General features: G+C 50.3%; 10 protein-coding genes across 10 annotated transcripts; 4 read left to right on the forward strand and 6 right to left on the reverse strand.

The window, feature by feature from the left end:
* Positions 1 to 649: 649 nt before the first annotated feature.
* Positions 650 to 2323, forward strand: F9C07_6445 (uncharacterized protein; the record flags this gene model as incomplete). The annotated part of the gene is made up of 1 exon (XM_041286315.1): positions 650 to 2323. One exon carries the CDS (start codon positions 650 to 652, stop codon positions 2321 to 2323), a length of 1674 nt encoding a protein of 557 aa, XP_041147469.1.
* Positions 2324 to 2845: 522 nt separating this feature from the next.
* F9C07_6444 (putative GPI-anchor biosynthesis protein) lies at positions 2846 to 3952 on the reverse strand (the record flags this gene model as incomplete). Its single annotated transcript, XM_041292787.1, has 3 exons — positions 2846 to 2999; positions 3107 to 3393; positions 3539 to 3952. The coding sequence occupies 3 exons, from the start codon at positions 3950 to 3952 to the stop codon at positions 2846 to 2848; spliced, it is 855 nt and encodes a 284-aa protein (XP_041147470.1).
* Positions 3953 to 4236: 284 nt separating this feature from the next.
* F9C07_2284681 (uncharacterized protein) lies at positions 4237 to 7412 on the reverse strand (the record flags this gene model as incomplete). The annotated part of the gene is made up of 3 exons (XM_071510713.1): positions 4237 to 6831; positions 6884 to 7036; positions 7100 to 7412. The coding sequence occupies 3 exons, from the start codon at positions 7410 to 7412 to the stop codon at positions 4550 to 4552; spliced, it is 2748 nt and encodes a 915-aa protein (XP_071364357.1). The 3' UTR covers positions 4237 to 4549.
* A 1880-nt stretch (positions 7413 to 9292) lies between these two features.
* Positions 9293 to 9942, forward strand: F9C07_6442 (putative mitochondrial intermembrane space translocase subunit Tim9; the record flags this gene model as incomplete). The annotated part of the gene is made up of 3 exons (XM_041292768.2): positions 9293 to 9450; positions 9555 to 9624; positions 9748 to 9942. The coding sequence occupies 3 exons, from the start codon at positions 9293 to 9295 to the stop codon at positions 9940 to 9942; spliced, it is 423 nt and encodes a 140-aa protein (XP_041147472.2).
* A 379-nt stretch (positions 9943 to 10321) lies between these two features.
* F9C07_6441 (uncharacterized protein) lies at positions 10322 to 10564 on the reverse strand (the record flags this gene model as incomplete). The annotated part of the gene is made up of 1 exon (XM_071511465.1): positions 10322 to 10564. The coding sequence occupies one exon, from the start codon at positions 10562 to 10564 to the stop codon at positions 10322 to 10324; it is 243 nt and encodes an 80-aa protein (XP_071364358.1).
* A 357-nt stretch (positions 10565 to 10921) lies between these two features.
* Positions 10922 to 12794, forward strand: F9C07_2284683 (alcohol dehydrogenase, class III). Its single transcript, XM_041292769.2, has 6 exons — positions 10922 to 11239; positions 11304 to 11318; positions 11379 to 11493; positions 11544 to 11679; positions 11729 to 12366; positions 12423 to 12794. Exons 1-6 carry the CDS (start codon positions 11219 to 11221, stop codon positions 12638 to 12640), a joined length of 1143 nt encoding a protein of 380 aa, XP_041147473.1. The 5' UTR covers positions 10922 to 11218; the 3' UTR covers positions 12641 to 12794.
* F9C07_2222514 (uncharacterized protein) lies at positions 12795 to 14592 on the reverse strand (the record flags this gene model as incomplete). The annotated part of the gene is made up of 4 exons (XM_071509738.1): positions 12795 to 13704; positions 13774 to 13894; positions 13916 to 14550; positions 14580 to 14592. The coding sequence occupies 4 exons, from the start codon at positions 14590 to 14592 to the stop codon at positions 13607 to 13609; spliced, it is 867 nt and encodes a 288-aa protein (XP_071364359.1). The 3' UTR covers positions 12795 to 13606.
* Positions 14593 to 14802: 210 nt separating this feature from the next.
* On the forward strand, positions 14803 to 15672 carry F9C07_2233943 (uncharacterized protein; the record flags this gene model as incomplete). The annotated part of the gene is made up of 1 exon (XM_041286321.1): positions 14803 to 15672. One exon carries the CDS (start codon positions 14803 to 14805, stop codon positions 15670 to 15672), a length of 870 nt encoding a protein of 289 aa, XP_041147474.1.
* Positions 15673 to 16105: 433 nt separating this feature from the next.
* On the reverse strand, positions 16106 to 17459 carry F9C07_2284686 (uncharacterized protein). The gene is made up of 2 exons (XM_041292771.2): positions 17193 to 17459; positions 16106 to 17134 (listed from the first exon to the last, which is right to left on the reverse strand). The coding sequence occupies exons 1-2, from the start codon at positions 17298 to 17300 to the stop codon at positions 16358 to 16360; spliced, it is 885 nt and encodes a 294-aa protein (XP_041147475.1). The 5' UTR covers positions 17301 to 17459; the 3' UTR covers positions 16106 to 16357.
* On the reverse strand, positions 17460 to 20460 carry F9C07_2284687 (heterokaryon incompatibility protein-domain-containing protein). Its single transcript, XM_071510714.1, has 2 exons — positions 19735 to 20460; positions 17460 to 19683 (listed from the first exon to the last, which is right to left on the reverse strand). Exons 1-2 carry the CDS (start codon positions 20147 to 20149, stop codon positions 17849 to 17851), a joined length of 2250 nt encoding a protein of 749 aa, XP_071364360.1. The 5' UTR covers positions 20150 to 20460; the 3' UTR covers positions 17460 to 17848.
* Between the last annotated feature and the right edge of the window lie 1037 nt (positions 20461 to 21497).

Raw genomic sequence — 21497 nt, forward strand, 5'->3', positions numbered from 1 at the left:
CCCCTGTTTGATAAGCTTCAGTGATTCCCCCCCGTCTCGTCCCCCATCGTGGCGGTAATCCTCCGCGTGGTGAAGTTTATTTCCTCTGCCCTTAAGGCGACCCTGGTCCCTCATTTGTGAACTTAGTCTTGACTCTGCGCCCTGCTCATTCCTACTCTGATTTTTGGTTGCCTCTGGGGAGAAATGCCGAGTGGTGGTTTGATGTGGACGCCATACCACCGTGCTACCAACCTAGTCGTTCCCTTTCTGGTCTCTCTTTGTTGGTAAGTTCATATAGTCGGTGTTGCCGGTGGATCACGGCTGACGTTCTCGGATCCTTTGGACAGGTTCGGCAGCCTATAGATTATGATATTATCTCCTGTCAAGGTTAGCGCTTCGTAGCTGCTTGCACTCAATTACGCTGACCCCCCCCCCCCCCCCCCCCGCTTCTATAGCCTGGCCTGATACTGTCGAATTTTTGAGATACCCATACGTTGACTCTGCATTTGAAGCCTTTTTTTTTTTTCGATTTTGACTGTCGCTACCTCTTTCGATAACCGGCAGCTTGCCTAGTGATACATCGCTGCATCCGCTCATTCTATGAACTCGCCATCACCTTGCATTATTCGACTGCCTGTCCCGGATACAGTGTCATCGACATCCCTGCAGCATGTCCCGCCCAAGTCTCAGTATTGGAAGTGACTCCCTGCGAAGTTGTCTAGCGCCCCGTGATCAATCGTCCGACTCCGGATCCGACATCTGTTACGACACAGCCCTGCCACCCATCACTTCCAAGCAGTTGATTCTCAACTCTCGATCGTGCCGCGGCTCCGATCCGTCCATCGTGGTAGGAAGTTTTCGTGGAAACCAAAAAGCCGCAGCAGCCCTCGGTTTCGCCCCGGACATGTCGAGCATGACGCGGGGGCCCAATGCCCATCGCCGGACCGGAAGCACCTTGAAAACCGTCATGAGAAAAATATTCACCCGCAAAGCACGGGGTCAGGCGGACGGTTGTGAGGAGGTTTCTCCGGACTTTCGGCTCAACAATTCCCAGGAATCGCGGCCAGAGAAGGACACAACGAATTACGCCGCGCTCTCGAATTCATTGAAATCAAAATACAGCAACCCGGCCCGGGATGAGCTCAAAGATCCGAAAGCTTTTGAAGATACATTATTAAAGCTCGAAATGAGGCCACCCCGAACCCGCCGAGCCACGTTGCCCAGCTTAATCTTCTCGGAAGATGACGAGTCCCGTGATGCCCTGGATGCGTTGATTCATTCAGACCCCGCGGACAGTCGAAGTAAAAGCCCCCGCCTCGGCGATCATGATGAGCGACGGCGCGAGCTCCTGCGCAGCAAGCGACGCTCACGGAGCGCAACTGCTCTGCGGGGGTTGGCCAAGAACCACCGGATGTCTCCGATTCAATGGAGAAGACGCAGTATCGAATCTTACGTCACGTCAACCGCTTGTGGTGCAACTTCCGAGACGGATTTGGTGTCTCTTCGACCCCCGACACGGGGCACTGCAGTCAGTGCCCCTCAGACGGCTGTTGAGCCGTCCGTAGATGGAGTGGACCCCTTAGATGACCCTGTGGACGAAGAGCGCATACCGCCAAATGTCGGCACATTGGTCAGCGCTATGCAACACGACGAGAGTATATCATTGGAGCAGCGATTGACCACCTTGGAGGTGAAGTTGATTGACCTCGAATTTGCTATTGCCCGCATGCAGACCGAACGCAGTGAACCTTCTCCCACGGCGTCGGCAGGAAGGAAACAATCACAGAATTCGACTGAGCACAAGCGCAAAAAGTCTACGGCTCAGTCTCCACCATCCGGCAGTGAGGCTACGTCCAGCGTCGGATCGGCAGGAGATCGACCCTTGAGCACCGCTACTATCCGCCCCAGCGCACAGCACCTGCATCGTTCAAAAACCTTACAAAGCCCCTCCTTAAGCTCACTCAGTGACCATCACGCCGGAATTTCCGTAGAACAGTACAGCGCTTTGGTCATGCTATTACGACGAGAACAAAACGCCCGCCGCAGCCTCGAACACGAGGTCTCTGGCCTACGCTCGGATATCCAGCAGCTGCAACAGCTAGCCAGGAATTCCATGGGTCTCAAAACAATGTACCCAATTCGGAGCGCTGACTCGCAGGAGTTCATGCGTCCGGACTCCAATACGATGGGGTATTCACAGACTACTTCTGTCCATACGGAACAGAAACTCGGTTCACCGTACGAGAGTGATTCGGACTACGATCGAACCGACACGCCAAAGGAGGACACATTTCGGCCGAGATGGCCGCCAAACCGACGAGTGGAAATCGGTAATATGATCTGATCGAGTCGCTGGCTTGTGACCAGTGCTTAACCTCGGTGGTCAGATTGGAACGGTCTTATTATTACCACTGCATTATGACAGGGTTTTTGATCAGGATGGAAGCTGTCTTCCTCACGATTCAATCCTTGCACTTGGCTATTGGCCATTCCCTCCACTACTGTTCTACTTATTATGTTCCCAGCTCACGACTATGTAATGATTGGTCATTCTGCTAGACTGTTCTCAGCAATGTTATCATCCTTGGATATTAGATAGCACCGGTTGCTCATAGATTTGAATATATAAACTCCCACTAGTTGAAACATCATGCAACCTCATGCAAGGCAACATGCAATACAATACATTAACTCTCTACCCAAAAAAACTAAAGTAATAAATACTATACAATATTAATGCTGTCTAACGATAATAATCTAAAATACAAACTACCTACCCACCAACCAACCCGATGTATACCTTAACCCGGGTTAACCACCCCTCCCATCAATCCCAATCCAATCTACATAACAATTTTTTAGAAAATCAATCCACCTTTTTCGCCTCTACAACATCACCCTCCTCTTCAATCTTCAACCTCTTCCCAAACAAAACCGTCCTCCCCAACCCAAACCCAACACTATACCCAATATAAGCCCCGACAAGAATCGTAATCGGAAACGCCTGCCACGGCCGATCCCTACAAACGTAACAAATTAGCACATTCACCTCAAACCCATTATCTCCTCACACCAAATCCAACATAAAAAAAACCCAAGAAAGAAGAAGAGAGAGAGAGAGAAATACCAATCCAAAGGAATAGGCACAGCCCCAAACCAAGCCCCAACACACGTTCCCAGCGCAGCGCCCCAAACCGCATCAGCGGGTCTCCTCGCGCCCCAGACCTCCTTCCAGACGGAACCGTCCACGCCGTGCACGTAGATGAGCGCTGTGGATGTCAATACGGCCATGTGAGCACCGCAGAGGAGCGTCTCGGGGTGGTGGGTTGTTAGCGGGGCGCCGAAGAGGATAAGCAGGATTGTGAGGACGGGGGTTGCGAGGAGGGTTGTTAGGGTTAGGGAGAGGATTGCTGGCTGTTTTTTCTTTTTGTTAGTGTTTTTTTTGGTTCTGGGAGTTTGTGGGGTGGGCTTTTTGTGTAACAGGTGTTTTGTTTATGGACATGTACGGGTAGGTAGGTATTGAGGAGGAGGGGGGAGGGTATTTTAGCAGGAGACGTACGATGAGTTTAGCAGAAAGACACGCCGACTCCGACTTTGGGGTGTTCTTGCGTCGGAGACCGATTTTGCCTGGTTTGAGGATGACACCTGACGTTGAACCTGCATTTGACGAACTCGAGGATGAATTGGCGCTGGTGGATTTGTCGTCGTCGTCTTTTGCGGAACCCGCGGGTGGAAGACAGGTCATGACGAAGGCTACCTGCAGCATGGCCAGGAAAGGGAGTTTGCTGAGCAGCTCGGCGACAGGGTCTGCGACGAGGGCATTGAAGCGGAGGGCGAGTAGCGCGAGGAGGAGGACTGGGTGGATGAGGGCGTAGGTTTTTGAGATGTTGTTTGGGAGGATGTGGATTGGGGGAGCGGATTTGGGGGCTGCTGGGCCCTGGGCTAGGGAGGGGGAGGGGGGTGTTGAGGACATTTTGTTATGGTTCTGTTTTTTGGGCTTGCGCCCGATTGCCTCGTGGGTTGGTTGTGGGTGGTTTGAGGAGAAGTATGTATGGTGGATGGATGGGTTCGGAGATGCGGATCGAGGGTTGATGTTGATGCCTTAGGTGTCTTTGGTGGATGCCGAGGTTTCATGGAGCCTGAGGTGTCTGTTTCTGCTGGTTTTCTTATTTCCAAATACCTAGGAGTTTTTACTGTGTTGCTTCATTGACGATGGTGGATAATAAGTAATAATGACATTCAAGTCTAGATACTAAGCATCTATTCTTAACCTGTCCTTCAAATCCAAGCTCTATATATCCCATCCAGAGCTCACGCTAACCGTCCTATTCAACATGGCACCAAGCCAAAGAAACAACATACATACATGAATCATGGCCCATCAAGCATCACCAAGAAAAACGGGGTATGAAAAACAAATGAAATACGAACCAGCCCAACAATCATCATCCAAGGTCTCCATCATATCCCTGCTCCAGTAGTAATCACATGGTCAAGACATACGAAACATGACCAGGCACAGACCCGGTGCGAAACCAATAAAAGTCAAGTTTGTAAACACGATGGTACACTAGTTCCCAAGGAACTGAGAGGTCTCGATGTCTCCCTTGTGGGATTCGAAAGTAGGCAGAGTCGCTGCAGATCCCGTCTCTGCAGGTCGCGTCTCCGGAGGGTGCGTCTCCGCCACCCCGTTTTCCTTCTTCGCCTCCAGCTCGACGGGCGCAGCAGGGCTATCCGGGGTGCGCGGTTCTTCCGGGATTGCTGGCGGCATACCTGACCCAGGGAGAGGAGACACTGGCGTGCTGTTGATTTCCTGGAGCTCTCTTGTCACATCAATTGGCGCCGGCGGAGCAGGTCGCACGTGACTGCTTTCCTTAGGGGCGGGAGAGAGCGTCTGGCTTGAGACAGATTTCTCTGCGTCTGAATGTACGGGAGGACTCCTTGTCCGGTCCCTTTCGGTGTCCATGACTCCGTCCCGAACCTGCGCAACCTTGGCCTTGAACTTTCCAAACAAGCTGCGCTTCTCCGGCTCGGACGAGTCCTTACCATTGTTGTTCACTTCAGCGTCCAGGCTGAGCGGCTGAAACGAATGCTCGCTGGCAAACTGCTGGAGATCAGACGGCGAGCTTTTGCTGGAGTGATGCCAGCTGCCAAACGAGCTTGTACTGCGGTCAGCTCCTGGGTTAGAAGCCAAGAGCGGCGGGGACCCTAGTCCGAGTCCAATTTGCTCATTACTCCGTTTTGTAGACCGAGGAAACCTCCAGCTCCGCCGATGCTCCTTGCGTTCTGCGCGAGAGGCGTCGTCAATGGGGTCAGCATCAGATAGATCGGTGAATGATGACCGCGAGTTCATTGACGGAGTGCGTGACCCATATGGCCTCAAAGTGGTATCGGATGGGTGTCCAGCCTCATTCGGGCCCGCTGGCTTCTCCGGTTTCCCATCTTGTTGGGAATCATCTTCTGGATTAGGAGCATTCAAGGGTTTGGGGGTGTCCCCCCCAGCATCGGTAGGATCAGACGGCCGGGGCGGTGGGATGCCAATTCCCGAGTCCGACGTGGCGGCTTGTAAGGACTGGGATGAACTCTGTGCACTGGCACTAGCGCTCCCTGGGATTCGTTTCTTCTTGAGCCGGTTGGGCTGCCGTGGCTCCTTCTCGCTGCCGGAAGGCGGTGACTTGCTGAAAAGACTGGATAATTTCCGCTCCTTTGTTGGTGTCACAGCGGCGCGCGGAGGCGAAGAGGGCACCGCCAGAGTGTCTTGAGAAGGCTTCTCGGCGATGGGCGAGTGGGTGGCAGTGGCATTGGAAATTGGAATCGGACCGTGGGTAGATGTGTGAACATACACGAGACCTGTGGTGGCAGTTTCACTGCCCTGGGTCGGGGGCTGGGGTTTCGCGGGTTGGGGTTTCTGGGATTGGTGTTTCTGTTCGGGGCCAGGTGGTGTTCGGCTAGGCGACTGCGAGCGCTGTGTCGAAGTTTGTCCTGGCGTGTTCCCACCAGGCGCTTCGGCCACTCGCCCGTATCTGGCTTGTGCAATGGCTGGCGACATTTTGGACGGTAGAGTGTTGCTTCGGTGGACTCCCGCGCCGCTCATGGACGTAGGGGTCGCGGGGCTGGCATTGTTCGAGTTCGAATTGCGAGAGTTCTTGGAAGACACCGAAACATTTCGGCGAAGACTGCCAAACTTCCGAAAACTCTCTGCACCACCACTAGCACTTGAGACGGAGCGCCGCACTGTGGAATGGGAGGTCGGGCGCAGCATACCCCCTTCCACTTCCTTCACAGTCGCCTCGTCTGCAGCGGTCCCGTTCATGCCGAACAGGAAGTGATCCTGGTTTTCGATCAAAAATATCAACACATCCTGGCTCAGCTTGTATTCTTCCGGCGACATATCGTGCTGGGGGTGGGAGAGCAGTCCGGGCTGGAAGATTGCAGAGAGATTGGCCGATGTCATCCGATTCTGGTCAGACTTGGAAGCAAAGACCGCCAACAGATCGAGAATGTACAGGAGTAGTTGTTTGTTCAACGGGGGCAGTTCTCTAATTAGCTGCTGGTATGCGGCGACCGCTTTCGCATGGTCGAACTTGTCGCCTTCGTTTGTAGGCCCCCCGCCCTGCACCTGTTTCTGATAAATGCGTAGGGGCTCGCGGAAGCGCTCGTAGAATTCTAATGGGACGATCGGCTCGGGGAGTTGGTTCAGATACCGACGGAGGACATTAGCAGCGTCGTGTACCGTATAGCCCGTCCAATCCAGGCCCTTTCCATATCTCTCGGGAGAATCGAAGATCTCCTGCAGATCCTTGATGCGCTTGGCGGATCCGTTGAGTCGAAAAATTCCTTCGACATCCGTCGCTAACCCACAGATCAGCCAACTGACCGACAAGTTCTCAACCGGAGTGTGTACCTTTTTCCTTGAGGAAGACCCCACATTTCGCGACTACAATGGGCACGTAGCCGTAGATAAAGCTCTCGCCATTGTCGTTCGTCAGGGAAATAGCGACGTTGGCATATTTGATGCTAATATTGAGGGGGACGCCGAAGATACCCTGCGGTTTTTCTGTGGCCGGTCAGTCATCAGGTCTAGGAGGCGACGGTGGTGACAAGAAATGCGAGTCATGACGTATGACAGGTATCTTCACGAAAGATATTGTCGAGGGCCAAGACCAAATGCGACCTTCAGGTATGAAACTAGCCAAAGTAAGGCATCCTCGCCCGTCGCAACTTCGGCCTGCAGGCTCCCCCCAAACAATGTCCCTCCCCACGCATACACACGTACCTTTGGGCTCCTCTTTCCTGGTATTTCTCTTGAATTGTCTCCACCACGAAGTCAAGTCGCGTTTCGACGGTGGCGATGCGGCGATAAATCTAGGTTGGGTGGTTGTGGGAGGTAGCGATTGAAACGCCTCGGCGCCTTGAGATTTGCCCGTAACCATGATGGGACGCTGTGTGATGGGAACGGGAGGCTAGTACAATGCGACAGGATTATATGGTCCAGACCGATGAACCGAGGGATCTGTCACCGCCCTTCGTGTTTGCGCAAGAAATTCCGGGGCTGGGGGGGATTTAACGGTCCCCAAAATAGCACGAGGAACTAGTCAGCGTGGCAGCGGGTGGTCAAGTGCCGCGCCGTCCGCAAGTAGTCACTCGAGAACAGGCACGGTGGGCCACGAGAATTGGGAACCGAGCACGACCGAACGAGCGGGAAAATAATTCTAATGGACGACACGAGGGATTATGAAATATGGAAAGTTGAAGGATATAAAAGATACAGAAGGGGAACGCAGATGAAAAGGGGGGATCCAGGTCAGAGAGGGAGGTTGTGCAAAGGAGACGAGAATGAGGGAGGGAGAGGGAGAGGGAGAGGGAGAGGGGACGAAGAAAGAAGGATGGGGAGATGACCTGAATGGACTGTCAATGAATGAATGGGGGGGGGGGCAAAGAAAGGAAAACGGTAATTTGATGGATGATCGATCGGAGAACACACACACAACTTTGGGAAATAGGGAGACTAGAATCTTTTCCTTCTCTTGTTGGTGGATTCAATCAAATAATATAATAGAATTCTTCTAATAATAATCGAAAAGTCGATTGGGGATTAGTATGCGGTGGTGGTTATTGGTATGGGGTACAACATATTGACACTAATATAATCGACAGTGTCAACCGGGGCAAGTGTGTAGGTAAGTGTATCAAAAAAAATCAATAGCTCCAACGCTAAGAACCGTCGGCCCCAGAATCACAAGGAGGAAGGAAAGGGGGAAAAAAGAAAAAGGAAAAAGAGAATAAGATAAAGGAAGAGAAAAGTGGTGGTTCTTCAGAAGTCGGTCTCTGGTAGGCTCACGTCCTCTTGATGAGATGAGAATTTAATCCATCCGTCAGACAGACCAGGAACCAGTCGGACCAAAATTTCATGTCAATCACTGTTTCTTTAGAGAGGGACCCAGACCCAAGGATCCAGTCTCTCTTCTGGACCCAACAAGGGTTCACTATAGCGCGGGATTATCTGAAACTAAAGGATTCCCTAACGGAAAAGGTAGAGTTTAATAGGACTAGTCAGGATAAGCGAAGGTCCCGTGAGGAAGCAGAGACGAAGCTATACATACATCGTCATACACTTTTTTATTTTTTCAGAGCAAGAAGGAATGGGGAAGAATTCAACTAAAACAGTTCAAGAACAAACGATGACTATATTAATCTGTAGACGACTACGATTCGGCTGACAAGGACTGTTGATCTATATTAAGAATGGATTAAAGAAATGCAACGTTGTGTTCAAAATGACTGCCGCACCATCAGCGTCCATGGTTATTTCCCCAACAGCAATCATCATCGTTCTCGTGTCATCCGAAATGCCAATCCGAAACAAAAAGGAAAAAGAAGAACCACCCCCTCTCTCTTCTCTGACGAGTCAGGGATAATCAGACTCCGTGACAACGCAATGACCAATGAAGGCAGAAGAAGGGCGTTGAACGCCCCTGGTGTCCGTGGTGCCGGTATTTTGCCCACCGCCGATCTTCTGGTTGGAGAGAGCCTCTCCAGGCTCTCCCTGCGAGTTGATTGCTCGAGTAATGAGGGTTGACCGTCAGCCAACCGTGGTTCCCTTCATGCCACCGCGCCTGGAGACCGTGTTCTGGTCCCCTGTGGGTAGTCGGTTCTTTTTTTACTCTGGTGATTGACGGTACCCTTGCCGAATTGGGTTGGTAGACGTCGTCACGTTGCGGTGCTCCGAGGCTGGATGACTCAGCCATTCCCAACTTATGTAAGTTATCACATGACCATCACGGGGTTCGGGGTCAGGTGAAGTGGACGTCACATGAGGTCATGTGAGACCAGAGCCTGCGGTCTTGTTCAGAGCTCCGAAGCTTCGACCGCCCAGAAGAATAAAAGAAGATTGTTATTTCTTATCACGCCGCCAAACCCTCCATCATCCGCTCTCTTCAAAACTTACACATCTAATATCATAATGGAAGGGTACGTTTGTCCTTGTTTTCCTTGGCTTCTGTTGATTTAGTTTTGGGTTTATGCCTCCGGTGCGGACAACAAACTGCTGGCTGATGCTAACTAATTATTCCTAGACTCAATGCCTCGGAACAGCGCGAGTTCGCCGCTCGCATGGAGAGGAAGCAGCTGAAGGAGTTCATGACCGTATGTGATGCCAGATCTCAATTTAACTTCGAACATCTGCTCTATTCAGAAAACATTCGACATATTATCCCTACCTACGCCTGCATGTCCCAACAATATCTAACTGGAACCCTTTCGATTTAGATGTACTCCAAGCTCGTCCAGCGCTGCTTCGATGACTGTGTCAACGACTTCACCACCAAGTCTTTGATCTCCCGCGAGGAGGGCTGCACCCTCCGCTGTGTGGACAAGTTCCTGAAGGGCTCCCAACGCTTGAACGAACGCTTCCAGGAGCAGAACGCCGCCATGATGCAGAGCGGCCAGATGCCCGGTCGGTAATGGATTGATTGAATGATCTGCTTGTTCTTCTGGGTTCGGCGGTTCGTGTACAAACTAGACTTTTTCGAATGATGACCCCCATTGATTGCATTTGGTCTAAGATTCGGCTATGATCTGGATGAGCAGGGCTTCCGCTTTGTTGAGTCACGAGTACTCAATGGTCGTATATCTATGCTGCTGTTTAGCTTGTGCCCTCGGAAATATACTGTACAATATAGTGATTATGGACATGCAATGGACCCTTGATGGGTATGTTAAGGTATTTAATTGAAACCATCAGGCGTTGTTTTCGTGCCAACGATTGCTGTCAAGTAAACGAATGATACCAAGGAATTAGAAAAAAGGGCAAATTCCAAGTAACCAGGCTTTCTCGATTTAATCACGACAATCCTATATTACACTTGTTATCAACCCTTACTCCAACCAGATACTGGTGACGGGAGCGGAGGAACGATGTTGCGAGGAGTCTGGGTAAGGGACAAACAAGTCGGCTAATGGAAACCATCACCCTTTTGGGGAGTGGACGAGTGATCCACCGCAGGATGAACCATTCAGAGCCGTACTTTTCCGCCCAGTTCCATTCCTTTTCCGAGCGGAACTTCTCCTCAGCCGACGTGCTCATGTCAGCGGAAGAGAGAATCTCCTTTCATTCATATTAAGAGCACGGACCACGTGGATAACATTACCCGATTGGGACCCCGTGCTCTCACTTCTTCCTCCATTTCAATCTCGCAGTAAATAGTATACCTAGATGGGAATGTCTATCGCTCCAGAAGTATGCAGGTCATCCTGATAAGCACAAGGGGCAATCGACTATCATTGGGGTTCTTTATCGTTGCAGGAACATGGTTTAGTCCCAATAAATACCCGCGCTGGGCGTTGACTATCGATTGCATCATGGGCCCCCCCCAAACACCATGCGGAGAGAATGAGGGGATTGTGAAAAATAAATGAATATATAAAAAAAAAAAAAAAAAGGCAATTCATGAAACCAATGTCTTAGCTATCTATAGGAGTTCGAAGTAAGATAGCTCCAACGATGCTCTCCCCTCATGGTCCAACACTTCCCCCACCCCCTCTCCCCTCATCGCCAAAAAAAAGACCCCACCATGGCACGCTCCCGTTTTAAGCAACTCATTCCCTACCATTTCTTCACCTTCTGGTTCGTCCTTCCATCTATCTTTTCTTTTCTTTCCTTTCCTTCATCACCCCGTTTTGAACTCATCAATTTCTCTTCCTCCGTTCAGTCTTCTCATAACCTTTAGATACCCTCACCATGGCTGATACTGTTGGAAAGGTAACTACCCCGCCATCCCACTTTGCCTCAACTGTTATTCGCCGAGCTTAGCTGACTTCTCTAGACCATCACTTGTAAGGTAAATGCCTGACTTACGATGCTAATTTATTCCGTCTCAGTCCGACTAAACATCTTATAGGCTGCCGTTGCCTGGGCTGCCGGCGAGCCCCTTTCCATTGAGGACATCGAGGTCGCTCCCCCCAAGGCTCACGAAGTCCGCATTCAAGTTCACCACACTGGTGTCTGCCACACTGGTTCGTCGCCCCCGCTCCCTCGCTGCCCCGGTGGAAACTGACAATCGTAGACGCCTACACTCTCTCCGGAAAGGACCCGGAAGGTGCTTTCCCCGTCGTCCTCGGTCACGAGGGTGCTGGTATCGTCGAGTCTGTCGGCGAGGGCGTCACCTCCGTGAAGCCCGGCGACTATGTCATTGCTCTTTAGTACGCTCCGCCCGAGGCCCTTGTGTAGAGCACCGCTAACTTCTATCAGCACCCCCGAATGCCGTGAGTGCAAGTTCTGCAAGTCCGGCAAGACCAACCTGTGCGGCAAGATCCGTGCCACCCAGGGTAAGGGTGTGATGCCCGACGGTACTTCCCGCTTCAAGGCCCGCGGCAAGGACCTCCTCCACTTCATGGGTACCTCCACTTTCTCTCAGTACACCGTTGTCGCCGACATCTCTGTCGTCGCTGTGACTCCCAAGATCCCCACCGACCGCTCCTGCTTGCTGGGTTGCGGTATCACCACCGGTTACGGTGCGGCCGTCGTCACCGCCAAGGTTGAGGAGGGCTCGAACGTTGCCATCTTCGGTGCCGGCTGTGTCGGTCTCTCCGTCATCCAGGGTGCCGTCAAGAACAAGGCCGGCAAGATCATCGCCGTCGACGTCAACGACGGCAAGGAGGCCTGGGCCCGCAAGTTCGGTGCCACCCACTTCGTCAATCCCACTAAGCTCAACGGCAAGACTATCCAGGAGGAGCTGATTGAGATGACCGACGGTGGTTGCGATTACACTTTCGACTGCACGGGTAACGTCGGCGTCATGCGTGCTGCCCTGGAGGCTTGCCACAAGGGTTGGGGTGAGAGTATCGTCATTGGTGTTGCTGCTGCTGGACAGGAGATCTCTACCAGACGTAAGTTTCCAATTCCTCCTTTGCAGTATATATTTCCTTGTACTCACTGGAACCAGCATTCCAACTCGTCACCGGTCGTGTATGGAAGGGTTGCGCCTTCGGTGGTATCAAGGGCCGTACCCAATTGCCCGGCTTGGTTGATGACTACCTGAATAACGAGCTTAAGGTTGATGAGTTCATTACCCACCGTGAAACTCTGGACAACATCAACGCTGCCTTCGAGCAGATGCACCACGGTGACTGTATCCGCTGCGTCGTGGACTGCCGTCAATAAATTGTTTTGAAAAGTGTTTAATCTGTATGCTCGCTTGATGATATCAATGTATGAATTATGTATGATTGAAAGCCATAGTAAGCCAAGAATGATAGAGCAATTGCAACACAACCAAGAAGAGAGGCAAGAAACGTGTCCCTCCTGGGTCTGGACGTATATTTATGTAAGGACCTGTCGGCGTAGGCCCTCAAGGTCCCCAAGCGGGGTTGCTCTGACCTCATGGGCTATGCTGCATAGGACCATGCAGTTTTCGACAGCTATCATAGCCGGAAAATATTACTTGGACAAGGCAGTTGACCGTTTTTTACAAGTCGGCTTGAGAGAGTGGAAATAGAATTCCGATATGGTTCGATTGACAAGTCGTAATATGTATTATAGCAGCCGTGGTCTCATGTAGAGTCTTTACCCGATGGAACATGGCTCCGAAAGTCGTACTGGCCTGCAATATCGAATAGCGACGGGTGAGTATCTTAGATAGTATTTGATTGACACTTGCGTCGTCCATGCCAAGCTACGGCGATAAGGGGGCTTGTTTGTATCATCTATTCATTCCTGGTCTTTTGACCCGTTGATGCCGGCCGGTTGAGAGGACGATGTTCAACGATGAAGACAAGCTTCAGAAAATTAACCTAGTAAACTAAGTACGATTTTCCAGACATCAATCTATACGATGGAAATAAAGATAGGTGGGAAAAAAGAATTGCCTTATAAAAGACCAAGAGTTCTTGATATATATAAACAGCCAGTGCGTCGGATAGAAGTGAAGGGTCAAATATATAATGAAACTTCAATGCTGGAAACTTGACAGAGCTGACTTGACATTCAACCAAGACGAACATCATAGACAGCCTTTATACAGAAAATGATATTATAGAAAGCAATTTATGTTGGTGGGTGCTTCATGATACCAAAATCAGAGAACAACACAAGGTGACATTAGTCATCAGGCACCAGATTTGGGCCTCCTTAAATACTAGTGACTTGCTTCCTATTCTTGAAACCCCAAGAAACCTGCCAAAATAAGACAGCGATTGGAATCACTAACAGTAAGGTCCAGACTAAGCCTGAAAGAATCAATACAGTTATTGAGAAGACCCAGAACACCGGGGCCATGATTCGAGCTCCAGACTCACCCACAGCCCCGAGTGTCATCTCGTCAGTGGATATAGATAGGATGACCTGCATCGAAGACAATACAAGTGATATGCTCGCAAACCCAAATATTAGAGGAGCAGAGATCCGCTGCAAATACGTCTATACAGACCAGTAAGGTACGTCATAAAACCAGATTGTCTTTGCACATGGTGGTTGGAACAGCCGGACAGCCCAGTTCAACCGTGAAAGGCACAACTGACCGTAGTGGTAGCGTTTGGCCACCTGCGTATCCTCGCAATGTCGGAAGTGCTGGATGAACTGGCACCAAGCATTCCAAGTGACAGTCTCGGGAATGAGATGATGGACGTGTACAAGCGCAAAATCTGAGCGATGCTTAATTAGGTGGGCGTACGATCGGACAAAGCCTAATGCAACGGAACGTTTGTTGGTGCCATGCGAAGAGAGGTGTCCCGTCCAGAAGTCATGATTCAGCAGACACTCTGGTAAAGGTTTTATATAAAACTTGTCCCGATGCCAAACAAGATGTAGCTGGGGGTTTTCAACGGGCACAACCTCCCGTCCTTTTAATTTCTGTTCGTGAAGTGCGTCGATGCTTGTTCCAGACTTTCTGGCTACAAGCCAGAGCCTTGGATAGAGCTCATCCAGGACTGGCGTATTCAGTTCCTGAGCTAGAAATACGTCGAGCCGATCTACCAAACTTCTCGGACATTCCTGCTGATCGTCTGTGGGGCGGATTCTGGCACAGCACTGCTTCACAGCCGCAGATCCATTGACCTCGGGGCGCCAGATGATTCCTGTTTAGGAAAGCCTAAGCCAACCTAACTGAAGTGGCGCATGGAGGGCGTGAGTGGGTCGCCTTCCCGTCAGCCCTATCAATGACCAGTATCGCCGCAAGGCACAGCACATCAATCTTGAGCCTCAGCATACATCTCTGGATATAGATCAGTGTAGGGAATCCGCAGATTAAATCGGCACTTCATCAAAAGTCATACTTGCTATCTTACCAGCTTTTATTCCGTGACACCTAAATCCTCAAACAACCAACGATGGGTATATTTACATGTTCACGAAAGTCAAGGGCGATCCCTTCCAAGCCAATGGGTGACTGGAAGTCCCAGTCTCCCCCCGACTACAATGAGGTCGTTGCATCCGATTATGCTAGCAACCAATCCTCCTCCCCTGACGGCTTTCTCGCCACAAGCGAGCTTCAGGTAGAAGCCATGGGATATAATACCAACCAGGCACTCAGCGGCAGCAAACTGCTAGAGAATATTTCCGTCTACAGCGTGGAATTCGGAGTACGTACACAGGAAAAATACACCTCTATCCGCCTAAAGAGGAATTCCAACTCGTGCGCGTTGGTGCGCTCATCCGACCCACGTCAGAATGCTCTTATTTCAACCATTTATCGTTGGGGCCCTGGAAGACACCCCCGGATGCGCATTCTAGCCCGCGATTCCAGTGTTTCGGTTGAGCAGGCCATAGACGACGATAAGGTGTGTGGAGAATTGGTCGACGTCCAAAGCCGGTCGATGGTTAGCCGTGCGCAGGTTTTCGACACGTCACTTGGTAAATACGAGTGGCGCTACGGTAGTCGGGAAGAAAGAAAAGCTTGTAACGCAGATTCGCTACTTATTCTGGAGCGCATGGATCGCATGGTATTAGGGAACGGCACAAGGACTAAGAGCGGCGCCAGAGTCGCTCAGCTTATTCAAAACGACCAATTCCGCACCCCCGGCTCGGTTAAGTACTCCGGAGGTAATGGTGGTCGCTTAGTGATGGATCTGCGCATGTGGAAGGATGAGAAGCATGCCGACACTGACAGTGTAGAGGCTTTCTTTGTGGCGAGTTGTATCTTGATGCTGAAGAGAGAGGCAGATCGTTTCATCGATAATAACATCGTCGCCGTGACATAAACGTGACGGGCTCCTTTGCGAGGCTCATTTGGCTTGGAGTTGAAGTACTTTAATGGTTTGCTTTCTATACAATATATATGGTGGCTTAATACAAATATTAATTTACTGTTTCTTCAAACATTAATAATTACACAACTGTGCCAAGAACGTCTATACTTCAACTGCCAGGGACGTGCCAGACACAGTAGACTCGCTTCAGCTGTCGAGATGTTGGACACTAAGAAGCGCCCTCCCGCCAGCCCATGAACAATTTACTTATCCACTACTAACAGCTGAGAAGACAAATCCTGAAAGTAACCAAGTATGAATTCTAAGAAGACACCGCAGATAACAGGAAATGTATTGGTAGAATGGTGATAGTTGCCCTTTGGCTTAGCCGCCGGGCGTTAATAAATTATGTGTATAGATGTATTTATCGTAGAATTTGAGCTCGGCTGTATATAGTTCAGTTTAATATATTTTCTTCTTTATAATGATATGAACAACACTCCGCCTTAGCCCATGCCTATTTTACTCGATTTCATTGTCTTTTGCAAACAACACATACTACACAGTCTGACTGATTAGATATGTTGCCTGTTCGGCTCAAGCATACACCCTAGCCATCGTATATACACTAATCTAATCAACACGAGAGTAGACCTAGCTAAGAACCCTGCATTGCAATGTCCAAAAGCATTGCGAGTTATTTCTCCTTGGGCACTCCCAGCTCTGCTAGTGATTCTGTCAATCCCAACCTGACCCAATTATCAACTTCTTCCATCGTAGCCACAGCAATCACCCCTAACATGCCCAACGAATTCACCCCGGCCTCTTTATTAACCGCGCCTCGTCTCCTCGGCATGACAACCATCCACCTCTTGGTCAGAATCATGTTATGCGGACAGACCGCCCCAGATGGCGCACTCGCCGCATGTTCCCCACGACCCCCACCCACCTTCGTCGCCTGCTCTAGGAGATCACTATAAACCCCAAGTAACGTAGCGGGGTTTAATTTGCCTTGCAACCGCCGATAAAACCACTGAAACGGAACCTCAGTCTCAGACTCACTCCCATCAGGAGAATCCAAAAACGCCGCAAAACTATTCGCTGGCAAAGGCATAACCTGCAGGTGCTTATGCAGCCGACTACACCCGCCATCTCGGCCACAGTTGTAAAACGCAACGTAGTCCGGCTCTGCGGCGTTTAGGATCCGCCATGCACCGTTGAGATCGGCTTCATCAAGCGGCTCATATTGTCGTCTGTGTCCGTCAAGGGTCAGGAGCATGAGGTGGGGCCGTGCGAAGCTGAACTTGTTTGCGATCAAGATGTGGGTGTCTGTTGTGGCGATTTCGAACCCGGTGGTGCTGATGTCGCTACCTTCTCGCTTTTCGGGTTCTTGGGTGGTGTTAGTCTCAGGTTGGGGTTGGGCGGGGGTTAGGGTGGGCTTTTTGGTGAGAGCTGAGGTGAGGATGAATTGGAACTTGGGAAGTGTGTTAGTGGGTGTTTGGGTTGGAAGATGATTGGGGACGTGGGGATACTTTGAGGTCGCCGTCGATGTGCTCTATGATTTGTTGTTTTTCATCGTAGAGGACGAGGCCAGATTCGACCAGGCGGTCGAATTTGGAGAGGATGAAGGATTCGTCCATGTTGGGGCGGTTCTATAGATTGTGGATGTTGAGCGTATGTCTACGGTCTGTGTTGTTGGAGGCGGGGTGAAACTCCAGGGAGTAAGGACATATTAATAGTAATGGTGAGAGAATGGGAGGGTAGTTTAAATAACTGAAAATTACAGTATTGAACTGCTTATTTATACAATGAAAGTAACGATCAAATCATATTGTCAAGCTTATGGTTACGACTAGTACGCTCTTACTGACGCCATAGAACGAACAGTGTGCCCTAAACGCCATCCAACACCCATCTCGATACTTCCTGGACTCGTTCACCTATCTTCAACACCTCATTCTTGGTCCTCATGGAACATATCAGAAACTACGCAATAAAACTAGTGCCTTTCACCGGTGACAGCACCGGCTCGCTAAGGTCATCGAAAGCCCAGGTATCATCGAAACGTGTATAATGATGCGCACACAGGACGAGGATCACCTCGAGTAGGTGCAAGCCTCCCAAATCTGTCTTGCTGGAAGAGGTGAAAAGGACGACTCGTAATGGGTCTGTTCTACCATAATAACACTCACTCAATTACAAAAGTTCCAACAGGCCACTTTTTCTTTGTAACTTCACGATACGCATCGCCCTCTAAGAGATCCGTCATCGTCTCCCCTATGTAGTCATCATCGTCGTACTGAGAAGGCATAAGCCGCAGCAACCCCACTCTACGATAATGTTGTTGTTCCCCCTTGTTGGCTTTATCTCTTGCCTGTGGCTGTAAAAGTAGGAGATAAAGTACTGGTCGAGTCCCAACACTCGTCTTTGCAAGCTGAATCAGCGTGAACTCCGTGCTGCTACTCGGAACGATGATGGAGCCGCTGGTTGTCGTCGAGGCAAGGTAGTCAGGCCTCGTCAGGGCTATCTGTGCTAACTTCCTCGTCCTTGCCAGCGGACTAAGTCGTGTTAAGGCTCTCTGTACCAGGCTTATAGGGCTCCACGGGGACTTCAAATAGGTACCGAGTCTCAAATGGAGGTGCCGATACGGTGCGTCCAAGGTTAGTGCCGCGCCTTCTACGCGGCCGAAGTCGTCCTGAATCTTGCCACGAACCTCAACATGCACCACCTTAGCAAGGTAGTCGAAGGTATCAATCTGCTGGGGCCAGGTTAAACCGACAAAGGTGTCGGCTCCCACCCAGCTCCACGAAGGCCCGCGGTTCTTGGAAACACCAGCTGGTATTTCCCTAGCAGGTAGTGTAGGATGCTTGGGCTGGAAGTCAAATAATCGAAGCAGGGCGCGTCGAATAACTCTACCAGGCGGTCCTGAGCCACCGCTACTACAGTGAAGACTCCATAGTAAGCCAAAGAGGAGATCGCCCCTCCACAATCCTGCGCAATACTGTTCGTTCAACTGAGTGTGGATAGACTCAGCTATTGCCCCGATGGCCGGCAAACGATCATTCTCGGACGTAAGATGCCGTCTCACATATTCTTCCAATAATTCGTACCAAAGTTTGTATGTAGCTGCAGCAGATTTTGTGGACTTTTCGGGATCACCTGAGCTAGCTGAAAGCTTTTTTAGTCTTGAGAACGGGGTGGAATAGGGTTCTGGTTCCTCTGCTGGCTCAGTAGCTGTCCCAGCATGACATTGCCAGATCATCTCTTGTTTTGTGTAATACAAGATTCGTTTCGACAGCAGCTCCTCCTGGAGTGTCCAGCCGCGGGTGGCCCAAGGCGAATCCCTCGGCCGTTCCTTGTTGAGGGGACTTCTATCGCCTCGAAAGAAGACTGGGTACGTGCGGCAATCGTTCTTGACGCTATCCGGGTGATCATGTCGACGCCAAGGGAAAGAACAGTTGAAATGCGGTTCCCGTTTGTCCAGAAACCCGTCGTTCACTGTTTCCGCGGTCGTAGCGGCAATCGTGACAACCGCATTGCTATAAACACGGCTTCTTCTCGAAGCTTCGGCCGCCATATCGTTGGTATCATCTTGAAAGATACATAGACAGTCGATCCATAAGTAACGAACCCCCAGTGCTCTAGTCACGAGAACAGCATCTCGTAGAGTCAGTGGGAAGTCTGAAAGAGGCTGTCCGCTGCGGAGATTCTCAAAAGATGAGCTATTGAGAGTGATGCTTGAGTCCGCGCCCCCACAATAGCTCAGTGCCACCCATTTCCCTGTTTCACCGTCCCCACTTACATGTAAATGAGGTGGTGTCATCGAGTTCCCGACATCGATGACGCGTGTAGGAAGCAAGGCTGGTTTATCATTGTCTGCATCGCACTCTGTGTGCTCCCGCGAGCACTTGTCCAGCCAGCCAGCCGCCAGAGAAAGACACACCTCAGAGCGCAGATCCGAGGGTGTTTCATTCCTCGCGAGACGTTCCAGGAGATGTGTGTCCCCTTCCGGGATCTCTGCGCCTTTTCGATATTAGCAGTAGTTTCGCAGCCATGGAGCCTCCAGGTACATACCTTTTGCAATACATATATCCAACTCAGCAATCCATGTTCCATCCGGGTGCCCGCGCCTATCCTTGTCTGACATGGCTACGACCACCAACTGGGCGTAAGAATTGTAGACTCCTTGGTAGATCACAAAGCGAAGCGGTCCTCGATATTTCTCACACAGGCATTTATCCCCGCCATACGGTGAATGGTCGCAAGATCGTATTCGGCAATGTGCCCAGATCATCTCGCAAAGCTCACAGCCAGCTTTACTGGCATTTTGTAGTGCGGTGATGCTAGTGTGGTGAGGCTGGAAGTGTGGAGTGGAGGAGAGATATGGGTCCGGGCTCTTCAAGACATCGACTGAGAAGGCTTCTGAATTGTGGAAAGATTGCAAGAGGTCTCGGATATCAATCGTTTGACAGACATCGCATAAGTTCATCTTTCAGGAACTCAGCAATGGACTTGAAATGCACCTGAGGAGAGATCCTAATTCAAGCCTATCACGCCCTCAGGATTTGTTAGTGTACCGTTGAACTAGGGAGGTATACACGAGGTTGGTAGTCAATGAGAACACACTGAAGAATGCAGAAGAGAAGAAAATTGTAGTTCAGTTATGACGCGTAAGAGGTTGATCTTATACAGTTTTTCTTTATGCAAGGTATATGTGTATTTGCTGGATTAGCTCCACAGTTCAGCTGCGGCTGTACATCCCCCCCTCCCCACTTAGTTTAACCTTCCAGAAGAGTCAACACCGCAGTCATATTTCTAGTTAGATATTGAGATACAACGGAGGCGTACTTAAGCCACTGCTGCCTAGCTGAGCCACTTCGCTTGAGTACAAGCGAAACTTTCATACGCGGCAACCGAAGGACACCAATTGGTCATCGCACACCGCCACCTGGGGACTGCAGATCGTGAGGTTCTCTTAGATTGGCTTGATAAATCGAGGTTTATCGCTCGAACACGGATAAAGAGTACTCGTTAGGTCGAACTCAGAAGGGTTCAGTGGTGCCTAAGAGTCACTTCATGTACGGGTTATGGAATACCAGCCCTATGATGACCCACTAATGCATTCCAAGATACATACAAATAAAAAGAACTAATGCTTCTGTAAACCGAAGTTTTCAAATATACATATCCAAATCCTTGATATATACCTTATCCTCGTCAGTATCAGCCCGGAAAGCCTAGAATATCAAAATCATCGCCAAGAATCTCATCCGTTTCCTCATTTAAAGTCTGGATTGCTTCCCGCAGCTTTCTTTGCTGATCAGGATGCCTGATGTCAACATTCAAGGAGCCTTCGGAAGTCTTAACGTGAAGGTGACCGTCTTTGACGTAACAGGGGATTCTCTCCTCGAATGACATTTCCCGACGAACTTTAAGCCAGTCTGTCCATTCCTTTGAACTCAGCTCTGGGAGAATGGAGTAGAAGCCCTGTTGGTTCCTTATCGCTTTTTCGATAACATGTCTTGTCCTTGGATGATGCCCGGAGTTATTGAGATAGATGCGGGATTGACTTTTTTATGATGTCTATAGACAGATTTGTCTGATGGGAAAGTGCGGTCGCGCATCGGTATGGGGTTCTATATAGTAAAGACACTATCCATGCGAGAATATTAGGAGGCAATGTATGATAAACCCCCAAGGCTTCCACCAGGAACTCTTAGGTGATCTAGCTACTGCCGAACGGATCAATATGTTGGAATAGAACTTCTATACTGGATTCAGAGAGTGCGTTCTGACCGGCAGCAACCAAAACGACGAGCTCCTTGTTCCTTCTGTGT

Source organism: Aspergillus flavus, chromosome 5, assembly GCF_009017415.1.
Source record: "Aspergillus flavus chromosome 5, complete sequence".
Taxonomy (NCBI): domain Eukaryota; kingdom Fungi; phylum Ascomycota; class Eurotiomycetes; order Eurotiales; family Aspergillaceae; genus Aspergillus; species Aspergillus flavus.

Coding starts and splice junctions, on each gene's coding strand:
- F9C07_2284683 (XM_041292769.2), top strand. CDS start 11,219: ATGGCTGATACTGTTGGAAAG. Junction 11,680..11,728: donor GACTATGTCATTGCTCTTTA/GTACGCTCCGCC, acceptor AACTTCTATCAG/CACCCCCGAATGCCGTGAGT. Junction 12,367..12,422: donor ACAGGAGATCTCTACCAGAC/GTAAGTTTCCAA, acceptor CACTGGAACCAG/CATTCCAACTCGTCACCGGT.
- F9C07_2284686 (XM_041292771.2), bottom strand. CDS start 17,300: ATGGACGAATCCTTCATCCTCTCCAAATTCGACCGCCTGGTCGAATCT. Junction 17,135..17,192: donor ACATCGACGGCGACCTCAAA/GTATCCCCACGT, acceptor ACACTTCCCAAG/TTCCAATTCATCCTCACCTC.
- F9C07_2284687 (XM_071510714.1), bottom strand. CDS start 20,149: ATGAACTTATGCGATGTCTGTCAAACGATTGATATCCGAGACCTCTTG. Junction 19,684..19,734: donor GGATATATGTATTGCAAAAG/GTATGTACCTGG, acceptor AATATCGAAAAG/GCGCAGAGATCCCGGAAGGG.